Source organism: Elephas maximus, chromosome 11 (genome assembly GCF_024166365.1).
Source record: "Elephas maximus indicus isolate mEleMax1 chromosome 11, mEleMax1 primary haplotype, whole genome shotgun sequence".
Lineage (NCBI taxonomy): Eukaryota > Metazoa > Chordata > Mammalia > Proboscidea > Elephantidae > Elephas > Elephas maximus.
This window is the reverse complement of record NC_064829.1, coordinates 38,712,040-38,724,410: the sequence shown is the minus strand read 5'-3', so window position 1 is coordinate 38,724,410 and position 12,371 is coordinate 38,712,040. Positions and strand designations below refer to the sequence as shown.

General features: G+C 38.2%; 1 protein-coding gene across 2 annotated transcripts in view; it reads right to left on the bottom strand.

The window, feature by feature from the left end:
- Positions 1-6,683, bottom strand: part of DSG1 (desmoglein 1) — a 36,074-nt gene extending 29,391 nt beyond the window's left edge. For both annotated transcript variants that reach the window (XM_049900731.1, XM_049900732.1), the window contains exon 1: positions 6,636-6,683. In XM_049900731.1, coding sequence (XP_049756688.1) covers positions 6,636-6,683 — 48 coding nt within the window. The remainder of the gene's footprint in view (positions 1-6,635) is intronic.
- Positions 6,684-12,371: the final 5,688 nt, after the last annotated feature.

The window sequence follows — 12,371 nt, the reverse complement described above, 5'->3', positions numbered from 1 at the left end:
CATTCTGAAAGAAAGTCATTTTTGGCTTGGAAATGCAATATAATAAACTAAAAAGAGCACTGGACAGAGTTGGAAAACTTCAGTGCATTTCTCACAGTTTTCTCATTTATAAAATGGAAGAAGTAGAGAAAATTACCTATAGGTAACTTTTCAGTTCTAACACCAAATGCCTGTGTGAAGTAGGGAAATACTGGATATGGGAAGGGCATTATAAAATTGTGGGTTTAAAAAATTACTCTGACAGAAATTGGCGGGAGTGGTGGGAAGAGGCAGAGACTACAGGCCACAAGCTGTTGAGAATCTTCTGGATCAAAACAACTTTTTCTTTGTGGAAGGGAGTGCAGTAAGCCCAGCTGCAACACTGAGCCTGCTCACTCCTTGTACATTAGGCAACGCCCTGTAGGATGAGGAGAAGGTAAACCGGAGAGGTGCAGCAGGAGCAGACAGGAAAAGATCCAGGGAGAGATACTGTGTGGATAGAACTGACAGGGCTTGAGAGCAGATGGGATGTGGGAGTCCAGATAGGGAGGAATCCCAGGTAATGGCAGTTTTAAACTGGGTGACGGGGAATAAGGAAGTAGCAGAATTAAGCCAGGTAGGACACACTGAGATGCCAGGAAAATGACCAGGTAAAATTGCTCAGCAATTTGAAATATATCTCAAGAACATGAACAGAGTTTCAGGCTAAATACAGAAATTTGAGGGACATCTGCTCAGATATGAGAGTGGAAATCAAGGGAAAACTTGAATCAGGAGAAACTAGAGAATAGAGCAAAGAAACAGCCCGTGGCTGAGGATGAAACAAGGGAAATTCCTACATTTATCTAACTGGAAACAGCAGCAGCAAAAGAGAAACAGAGAGAAAGAGAAGAAGCCATCAGAGAAACAGCAGGAAAAATTAATGCAGTGTCATGAATGTCCTGAGAAGGAAGAACTGAAACACAGATGTGATGTGAATGAATGTCAGATGATACAAAAAATTATAGCAGAGTGAATCCCAAGGAAATGCTGAGGTTTTTGGTTTGACCTTCCAGAGAAAACTTTCAGTTGCATGGAGTGACAACTTGCTTGACCGATGGAAAGGAAGAGAACATACAGATGGTGACTTTTTCCAGAAATTTAGTGATAAAGGAAACAGAAAGATGAGGTGGTGGAATTAAATGTGGTAGCATTCAAGGAAAATTTTTGGAAGGGGAAAGTCCATGGATTTTTGAAAGCTGAGAAAGGAAAGAGATTTTGATTTGAAAGAGGAGAGATGATACTGGAGGGGGTGTTGGGATGGAGACGCAGGAAGGAATCGACAGAAAGAAAGGACTTCGAAGCAGAGGGCAGAAGGGAGGAAGGACAGAGAGTAAAATCCATGGATTTGGAGAAAGAAATTAAAGGACATCGTCTTGAATGATTTAGACCTTGTCCCTAAAAAGAGGGCGAGGTCATTTTCTGGCAAAGAGAGGAGTAGTTGGGTTCAGAAATATTCAGGAATTTGTGTGTAGAGACCGTGATGGAGATTCCCTTAGAGATGAAAGTAGGGGCTGTCTGAGTGTATCTCAGCTCTCCTACCCCACCATGGGCCTCAGTTTCCTTATCTGTACATAAGACTAAAGCCTCTCCTAGTTCCTAAACATCTATGAAAACTGAGAGCAATTCACCTGCAGTGCAGCCCCAATGAGTTGTCCCTTCACCTCTATTTTAGGAGTCAATCCATTTATTATTATTATTATTTTTTAAAATACACAGGACACAAAATCGCATGCAAATTTCAATAATTTTCTAATTATAGTCATTTAAATCTTTTTCTTTTGATATTGAAGTTTACCATTCTTTGCATATAATGAAAATGGACTTGAGTGTAATAAGTAATTTTTATAATGAAAATGTCTTGCATTTAATAATCTTGAGGTGGTATTTCACAAATAGTTACTTGGTAGTTTTTGTAAAGTATCAAATTTTAATGTATTTGTTAACTCTTGTTATAAATCACAAGAATGAATTTGAAGCCAACTTAAAATATTGTAATAATTTGCTTCATTTTAAAATCACTGTCTTTCCTTCACACTGCTTCTGACAAATGACATCAGTCCAGGGTTGACAATGCCTTAATGGGTTGGTTTCTTTTACTTGTTCATTGGTTTATTTACTTAACAGACATGTATTGAATGTTTATTATGTGGATCCAAGCCTAGATTAAGGCTTTTAAAGGGCCTAAGCAGCAAAAATATTATGGCTTAACCCCTACATGAAATGCTAAGTAAGTGTAACACTATACCATAAAAATAAGCATTTGGGCAGTCCAACACAATTATTTCTATGTTTAATGCTTTGATGATTTTTTTTTGGAGTGTGTTGGGGAAGAGAAATATAAAATACCCCCAAATTCAAAATTCCCTTCTGGTGTCTCTGCTTTGTGTGATTAGATGCCTATCGAGAAATCTTGCACTGGCAGAAGTCATTATGTTTGAGAAATTCAAAGGTGAATCAGACACAGAACCTGCCCTCAAATAACTTATAGTCAGGTGATTTAATGAGCAACAGGTAGCCATTAATTTGTGGAGAGGTGGTTTCTCACTCCAACTCAAACCAGTTGTTGCCCAGTTGATTCCAACTCATGGCTAATCTATGTGTTGCAGAGTAAAACTGTACTCCACAAGTTTCTCATTAGACAAGTGTAAACGGCTGCACTCCTTTCTCATAGACTGAGGGAAAGGATGGATCAGCAGCTGATGGTGTTTGACCTGCATCAGTCCATTGAAGGAATTTTCATGCCAAGTGTGACCTGCAAGGGTGGCATGACCCAACACTTTGCTAGGGCCTCCCCTCGGTAGACAGGAGCACAGTAAGCCTATCTGTGATGCTGAGAAGGCTCCCTGCTTCTGCAATAGGCGATGCTCTGTTAGGACAGGGGGGTACTCAGCGGCAATGGCCTTAAGCATGTATCATGCAGAAAGAGCTATCAGCAATTAAGTGCTCTAGGTATAGACAAGAGTGTCACTTTTCTATTTTCACAAGTCTCATTGAACAGGTGAATCTTGTCCTCAGGGTCAGGCCGTTTGTTTACCAGGTCAGAATTTCCTGCTCCTTTAGATACTTCCAATGCCTCACTAAAATAGGGATGACAAAATATTTTTACTCTGTGGTAACTCAGACCAACTGATAGTGGCTTCCTGAAGTGCAGTTGTTGAAGAGGATTCTGAGGCCTCCTCTGGGCTCAACAGGGAGAGTGTTTTGATCTATCAGGAAAGTTGATACCAGAGGCAGGGCCATTCTTGACCAAAATGCTTTTTGACTTAGGTTTGATAACTGTCTCATTCCTGTTTGAACCATACAGAATGCTCTCATCATGTATTTGTTACATAAATTAAAGTAGTGATTTTTATAGAGGTCAAAGATTTCTTTGTGGTGATGAGAAATTTGCAGTGATGATATGCTTGTGTTTTTTTTTTTTTTTTTTTTGAAAAGGTGAAAGAAGATGCTGATCCTAAATTTGGAGCGAAATAATAAAGCATCTAAGAATACTGTATAGATGGAAATTAGTATGCTTAAAGGCAATTTATAAGTTTCACTTACTAGGCATACTGCTTCCATTTTCTATGAAATATTTTATTGAAAAGCTAATTTCTATAATGTATATCACTATAAAACATGTACAATAAGGCATAAATTTTGAGTTAGAAAAGATGGTGAAAGAGTTCTCTCTTTTGCTTCTCTTCTGTTTGGTCTGTACTAATTTGTTAGCCTTTCTCTTGCTCTAGGCATCAGTGAACACAAGTATGGGAATTTAAGATGTCTGATTCAAAGGAATTGATGGGCTGTATAATAATTTTTTTTCTTCTGTGTATTTTAATATGAGTGCTGAGAGATACTCCTGCTTGTATCTTAGAGAACTGCAGCTAAGTTCGAATTACAGTTAGTTTATCAGGGGGCCAGAGGGTTTTCTGAAAGGAAATATTAATCCGTGGAAAGTGGAGAAGATAGGCTAGTATGACAAACTGAAGAAATCAGATCATTCTTGGTAATAGATGAAAAATATTGTTTTCTTGTTCTTTGAACTTAAACTGCAGAAGTTTGTCTTTATAGAGAAAGAGACCTTGAGATCTGAATTGATTTGAATTGGACCTGGCAAATGTGTACGTCATTTTCAGAAAACATTAGAACCACAGAAATTCTACTAGTTCTATTTTGCTTTCCGCAATGACCATGCCAGACCTTTTAGTATAGTCATAACCATTCATACAGATTTCTTATATTTGGTGCATAAGGTAAGATTGCTCTCTAGCTTAGAGAAAATACATTCTAATCTCTACTCCCATATCCCCTCCCCCCAAGTACAATCATTTCACAGAAGCAGTAAAGGAAGAAAAATAATTGCAAAACCAATAAAATTTATTTGGCTTGCTGTGTTATAGCAGGTGTAAGCTATTGCCTGTCTGAATAATGAGTCATGTGGCAATCTTTGTCACTATAACAGAAGCTCCTCCAGCTTACTTCTCCCTGATCCAGCCCACTAACTTTAACAAGGTCTAAAACCTTCAGAAATATTGAGCAGACTATACAATATGCTTGTAAACAGATAGTAGCAGCTCTCAAATGGATTTTCTTTAAAGTTTAATGTCTTAAAATTTAGATGTCTTAAAGGTTTTAATAATTGACCAAATACACTTCCTAACAAGGGTTTTCATTGATCAACTTTTAGCACTTTACACATATTTTATAAAAGCAAGCATTTATAGTGAGGTTAACAATGGTAATGGAAGAGTTTGTACAGTAGTGGTTGTCTTTTGCCAGGGCTGGGGGTGGGGGAGAGGGAGAGGGGAAGTATTTTTAAAGCAAAAGACAGATTCGATAACTTCAAACAGCAATTACCAAAATCATCTGGTAAAATCAGTAGTAAAAATAAATTGTGGTTTGTTAATAAACCTCAGAAAATGAAATGTTTTACAAAAAAGTTATGATGCCCATGTGAAAATGAAAAATTTTCATTCATAATAGAATAAGTTCTTTGAGAAATCATTCTCATAAGGGGTATGAGAAGCTTGTGATTGATTTCAAGTAAAACATGGCAAAACAAAAAACTATCCAGGCTCAGGAAATATGAACATCCAGAAAACTCTCTCCAAAGAGAGAAAGTTTAATAAGAATACATGCTTCTGATAAAAGGATACATTTTACTGAAGAGTGACTAATTAGGAAGTGGCTAGTAAAAGGAAATTTACAGGATGTCATTAGTGAGAAATAATCATATAAATCAAGAAATAAGGCCTATCTTACAAATTCAATGAAAGTTAGTACATATTGAACAAACTATAATCAATCGAATCTACAGTAGGCCTAAATGGATCAAATGTATATGAAATTGAAGGTAAAAGCATTTGATTATTAGTGCACAAATGCTCATATATACAAATGGCATACTGTATAATGCACGTTGATTCCTGCGATGTTCTGAGTTATGATATCAACTTATCCTAAAGATCCATTGAAGAGTAAATGGAATAGGAAAGTTTGAGGGACAGCTAAAGTTACCAGCTTATTGATGCTCATTTATAACTAAATTGACCGATTATGACCCCTCTCAATTAAGGAACTGAATTTAAACTAACCACTGTACCTTGAATAAAAGAGCTAACTTGTTGTTATACAAACCCAACATTCCAGTTCAAAAATTAAGCAAGTAGAAACAAATATGAACCACGGCACTGCCTCTGCCAAGTTGGAGAGTGATTTACCTGGCATCTGCCTTTTTGGATTACATTAACCTTACTGTGAGAGAGATGGCTCTTTTAATATTTTCATCGTAAGTAAAACTGATGTAATACACGGGTGTTGCATTTAGTATCAGCTCTAAAAGGAGAAAGGTAATAATGTGGTAAGGGGGGCAGTGGCAAGACTTTTCATTACATTTGACCATCAAATGCACGATTTTATGTCAGTTATTCCTTACTTTCAGTTCGGTAGCAAGAACAAGTATAATAATAATTACACTTACTCCTTAATTATAGCCATTCCTTCACCTACTATGTCATTTATACATCTCTTATACCACTATTTTTTTTAATTAAAAAATCTTGTTTTAAATAAAATCAGTTTAGCAGCGTGGTGGTTTTGGTATTAGCCTTGTGGATCCTAACCACATATAGAACTGAAATTGTTTGGATAATAACAACAGTCACAAACTGCTATGATTTTAATTTATATGGATCCTATTTTTGTGTTTTAAAAATTATCGTGAATTTTCCCTCAAAGATACTAAAGGAATAGAAAAATGTTTAACTTAAGATTCAGGACATGCCTGTAATATATAGCTTAAAAGCCTACCTGCAAAAGAGAATTTGAACAACAAAGTGCTACTAAGTACTGATATGGATTTCCTATCCAATATTTTCCCAGCATGACTTAGCACGGACTTCAGTCTCAGAGATGCGATAGGATGAGTTGACATTGATGCATTAATATGATCTAGAGTCTTCAATTAAAGAGGGAAGCACTAGGTAAAGATCTAGTTCATAAAATCACCTTGTCATTAACATGAACTTTTAATGAGTTTAGGTGAGAAGTAACATTAAATAACATTTTCTAAAAAGTTCTCACTCATTTTCAATGAGAATAATTCTGAAGGATTTTTGACAGAGTCCACTTACCAGAAAAATGAACAGCACAGCAGCTGTTCTGAAGAAGTGCCAGTCCATCGCTGCTGGGTTCTTTTACATCCGAGACCAAGGAGTTTTGTTTGTTCTTCTCTGTTCCTTTGCTTTCCCCCACTCAGCTGGTGTCTGATTAAAATGATTTCTCAGTAGATGTTCTTACATGCAGGCTTTGAGGTGTTTCTGCCTTCCTCTGGGAGAAGGACTGGCGGGACGTATAACCAGTCTGGATCCCCACCCTAAAAACTTGGGCTGGTCTCACTGAAATGCTTGACAAGATCATCATTGCTCCCAGGTAAAAGCTCTGGGACACACCCTTCTTCCAGCCGAAACGCAGCTCTCTATGGGCCAGCGAAGAGTCATTCCTCTGAACGTTTTCACTAGCAGGCATTTCAATCGATCAAAAGGATAAAGAGTTGTACAATTATTAGGGGCTTTTCACCCTGTGATTTATTTACTGGTCATTTTGCTTCTTCCCATATTAAAAGACAAGTGCAGTGTGGGTGCTTATATTATTGAAAAGGGATTATTTGGTCCATGGTCATAGCCAAACCCTCAGGTCACAGTAGAAAGATTCAGTTATTTTCTAACTAGTCTAAGGTGTAGAAAATTTGCTAATTTTGAGAGTGGGATTTTTTTTTTTTGGATTTATTCAAACAAGGGAAATTATGATACTTGCATTAATAAGGTTGTTTCCATAAATCAAGTTCTCTTTAAGTGACCAGCCTCAACCCAGCAAAGCCTCCACTTTCTCTGTGAAGGAATATTTTCTCCTTACAATTATTTTTCTTTTAAAGATTCTGCTCTTTTCAAATGCAGTAAAACAAAACTTAAAATATCACTAAGCTAAATTAAAAGTAAACAAAATCACCAATTAAAATCCTGTTTATAATTTTTGAGACAAGGTTCAGTGCCTGAAATACTAATGGAAACATGGAAAGCTGCTCTTCAGGTGAGGTGGGTTAAAAGCCAATGACTATAGCCATATCCAGAGCCAAGAACCGGGATAGTGAGCCAATTAGAACATGGGGAAAACACTGAAGAAATGGCTGCCCACATATGCAAATAGGAAATTAAATGCAGCTCTGGGCTTTGTGAAAATAGTGACCTTCATGAGGCAGTGTTTGAACATGTTCTTGGAATATTTTCTTCTCACCTGTCAATGTCTCGAAATATTGTAGGTAGAAGAAAGCCTGCAGATACTGTGTGCCTTCAGAGTTTGAAGTGGCAGTCTCGAACAGGAGACAGATCTAATAAGATGCTGATCACGGTCAAAGGGCTGTTAAAAATGCCTCAGAGAGGAAGGGTATCTCTGAGGGACAGAAGTTCTCCAGAGTGCCATTATTTCACTACAAATGTGTGGCAAAAAATATTACTCAACAGCTGTTTGAAATTTCATGCCAACCATTATGGAGCATGGAGGGAGGGAGATAGGCTGCCTATTTTTACTTGCAGTGAGTAAGAATGTTTAAGATAAAATTGGTTGATATGAATAAATAAAATGCAAGGAGATGCTCAGGTCAAATTTCTCATTAGTCAGATATGATAGAATGTGAGTGTCAACCTATGACTTAGTCTGAGCAATGTATTAGAAAGACTCACTGGGCACCAGAGAGGAAAAGATCAATACTCGCAGCTTTCCAGTGGCAAGGAACTGTTTTATCCACCTTGGATTCTGGGCATTGTGCTAAGGTGTACACAAGTCCTCTTCATCCATGTAATGACTCTTCTCCAAGCCTAACTCTAACTCCACCCCTAACTGAATGTCCTGCACCAACAATCCCAACCAGCTAGAGCATTCCTAAAGCAACAACTTCACCAGCAACTTTCCAGGGAGGAGGTGTGGCAGAATCCCGATGTGGCAGAGCAGAGGTGTCCTGACAGCCAAATGTGGTTAAAAAAAAATGTGGTTAGTGGCTACCAAACTGAACAGCGCACAATGAGCAAATGTTCTTTATGTGCGCTGTTCAGTATGGTAGCCACTAACCACATGTGGCTACTGAGCATTTTTTTGTTTTGTTTTGTTTTAATAATTTTTATTGTGCTTTAAGTGAAAGTTTACAAGTCAAGTCGGTCTCTCACACGAAAACCCATATACATCTTGCTACACACTCCCAATTACTCTCTCCCTAATGAGACAGCACGTTCTCTCCTTCCACCCTCTCTTTTCGTGTCCATTTCGCCAGCTTCTAATCCCCTCCACCCTCTCATCTCCCCTCCAGGCAGGAGATGCCAACATAGTCTGAAGTGTCCACCTGATCCAAGAAGGTCACGCCTCACCAGCATCCCTCTCCAACACATTGTCCAGTCCAATCCATATCTGAAGAGTTGGCTTCGGGAATGGTTCCTGTCCTGGGCCAACAGAAGGTCTGGGGGTCATGACCAACCGGGGTCCTTCTAGTCTCAGTGAGACTATTAAGTCTGGTCTTATGAGAATTTGGGGTCTGGATCCCACTGCTCTCCTGTTCCCTCAGGGGTTCTCTGTTGTGTTCCCTGTCAGGGCAGTCATGGGTTGTAGCCGGGCACCATCTAGTTCTTCTGGTCTCAGGATGATGTAGTCTCTGGTTCACGTGACCCTTTCTGTTTCTTGGGCTGGTAATCGCCTTGTGTCTTTGGTGTTCTTCATTCTCCTTTGATCCAGGTGGGTTGAGACCAATTGATGCATCTTAGATGGCTGCTTGCTCAGTACAACTGGACTAAACCAAAAGCGAAGAAGTTTCCTGAATAAACTGAATGCTTCGAAGGCCAGCGTAGCAGGGGCAGGGGAGGGGACCATGGTTTCAGGGGACACCTAAGTTAATTGGCATAATAAAATCTATTAAGAAAACATTCTGCATCCCACTTTGGAGAGTGATGTCTGGGGTCTTAAACGCTAGCTACTGAGCATTTGGAATGTAGTTAATATGATTGAAAAACTGAATTTTTATTTTGTTTTAGTGAATGTAAATTTATATAACCATGTGTGGTTGGTGGCTACCATACTGGACAGTGTAAAGGGCTTAGAGCATCATTGCTTTTATTATCTTTTCTCTTACTCCAAGCCTTAACTCTTTGCTTTCTGTTAAATTCAAACCTCTTTATTAAATCCACACTATTTTTTTTCCTTAACAGAGAGAACTATATCTCTGCTCCAGTTTCCAATCAGCACCTTTTAATTCCTTTCCCTTTATGGGCTCCTTTATCTCTATGGAAACCCTGGTGGCTAGTGGTTAAGTGCTACAGCTGCTAACCAAAAAGTTGGCAGTTCAAATCCACCAGGCACTCCTTGGAAACTCTATGGGGCAGTTCTACTCTGTCCTGCAGGGTCACTGTGAGTCGGAATCAACTTGATGCCAACAGGTTTGTTTTTGTTTATTATCTCCATTGGTTCACTCCCTTTTCCCGGCTCCTTACTGATCCTATTTCCTATTCTGATTAGTCAAGACACTGTAAAATATACACAACACAAACCCCTCTGATTTCCAAATTCACATTCCTCAATTCTTTTTTCCAGTCCCCTCATCTGTAATGCCACATCACACTGTCACCTAACTAAATACCCCATCTCACTGAATGCAATTTCTACTCTGAGCATTGTTTAGTATGTGTATCTTCACAAACATACCAGTAGTTTTCATTTCATGGAAATTTTATAAAATTTGAGTGATTTTCTGTCCGTGGAATTTCCCTGGCAAACTGACAGTGCTTTCCACAGGAATCAGAATTCTCCTGGGAAGAGGACTTTTTCCTCCCTTGTAAGGTGCTGCCAACTCCAAAATATCATTCCAAGTGTCCACATTTCTGTATTTGTTCACAGCTTGGATACTGTAATACCTTCTTGAAAAACGAAATAGCATCTTTAACTAAAGTTGATGGATTCTACTGATGTACAACTTCTTCAGAGCACCAATAGCGTGGGCACACACACTGCAGAGAAACCCTTTAGTTTATGCTTTTATGTTATATGTGAACCTCTAATTTCATAAATATGATAAAATATGCATGTGAAAGCTGGACAATGAATAAGGAAGACCAAAGAAGAATTGATGCCTTTGAATAGTGATGTTGGTAAAAAATATTGACTATACCGTGGACTCCCAAAAGAATGAACAAATATGTCTTGGGAGAAGTACAGCCAGAATGCTCCTTAAAAGCAAGGATGGTGAGACTGCATCTGACGTACTTTGGACATGTTGTCAGGAGGGATCAGTCCCTGGAGAAGGACATCATGCTTGGTAAAGTAGAGGGTGAGCTAAGGAGAGGAAGACCCTCAACAAGACGGACTGACATAGAGGCTGCAACAATGGGCTCAAGGATAACAACGATTGTAAGGATGGCGCAGGACCGGGCAGTGTTTTGTTCTGTTGTGCATAGGGTCACTGTGAGTCAGAACCAATTCAACGGTACCTAACAACAACAATAACAGTTTCATAAATGTCTCTAAATTACCCTGATCAGCTCCACATATTATTTCAAAGAGAAACAATGGATGAAAGATTAAAAACAAACAAATGACAACAAAAACCTTAACAATAGAGGAGAATTTGAGGCAAACAAGTTAATAATAATATGTTGTTGCTGCTGGGTACCATCCAGTTGATTTTGACTCATAGCCACCCCATGTGACAGAGTAGAACTGTCCCATAGAGTTTTCCTGGCTGTAATCTTTACAAAAGCAGATTACAAGGCTTTTCTCCCATGGAACCACTGGATGGGTTCGAACTGCCACCTGTTCAGTTAGCAGCCAAGTGCTTAATCACGTGTGCCACCAGAGCCTCTTTAAGAATAACATAAATGAAAATATTTTGTATTTGGCTTTATATTAATGTATTGATTCTAATATTGTTCACATCGTTTAAAATCAGAGTATTCCTCAAAGTCAATGTTATACACATACATAAAAATGTCTGGGAGAGGGCTTCTGTTTTAGATTAAAAGAATTTTCTTTTAATATATAACAACCAAATATATTAAAACAAAAGACAAAAAACCTATTGCCGTCAAGTCGATTCTCATTCACAGTGACCCTAGAGGACAGAGTAGAAGTGCCCCATAGTTTTGAAGGAGCTCCTGGTGGATTTGAACTGCCGACCCTTTGGTTAGCAGCTGCAGTACTTAACCACTACACCACCAGGGTTTCCACCAAATAATTAAAGTCCTGGTTTAAAAAAAAAAAAAGCCTTTTGGAGATATATCGAGAAATTTAATTAGAGAGCGTTAGAGAATTATTATAAAGTTTATTAGGTTATGCAATAAAATGCTTTTATTTTTGAAGATTTAGGTTAGTTATGCAGTAATATGTTTTCATTTTTAAAGATTCATGTTAAAGTAGTTGGGAGTGAAATCTCACAATGAAAGCAATTTGCTTTATAATAGTTCGGTAATCAAATAGATGAAGTAAACATGGCAAAATGTTAATAATTGTTAAAACTAAATCATGGCTATATGGTGTTCTATTTTTCTGTGTATTTGAAATTTTTAATAATAAAAGTAAAAATAATGCTATAAAGTAGAGCTTGGCAAACTACAGCCCATGAGTCAAATTCAGGTCACTACCTGTTTTTGAAAATAAGGTTTTATTGGAACACAGCCATGCTCATTTGTTTATGTGTTGTCTATGGCTGTTTTCACTCAACTGCAACAGCAGACTTGAGTAGTTGTGACAGATGCTATGTGGCCTGCAGAGCCTTAAATATTTACTATCTGGTGCTTTAGAAACCTTGGTGGCATAGTGGTTAAGAGCTAGGGCTGCTA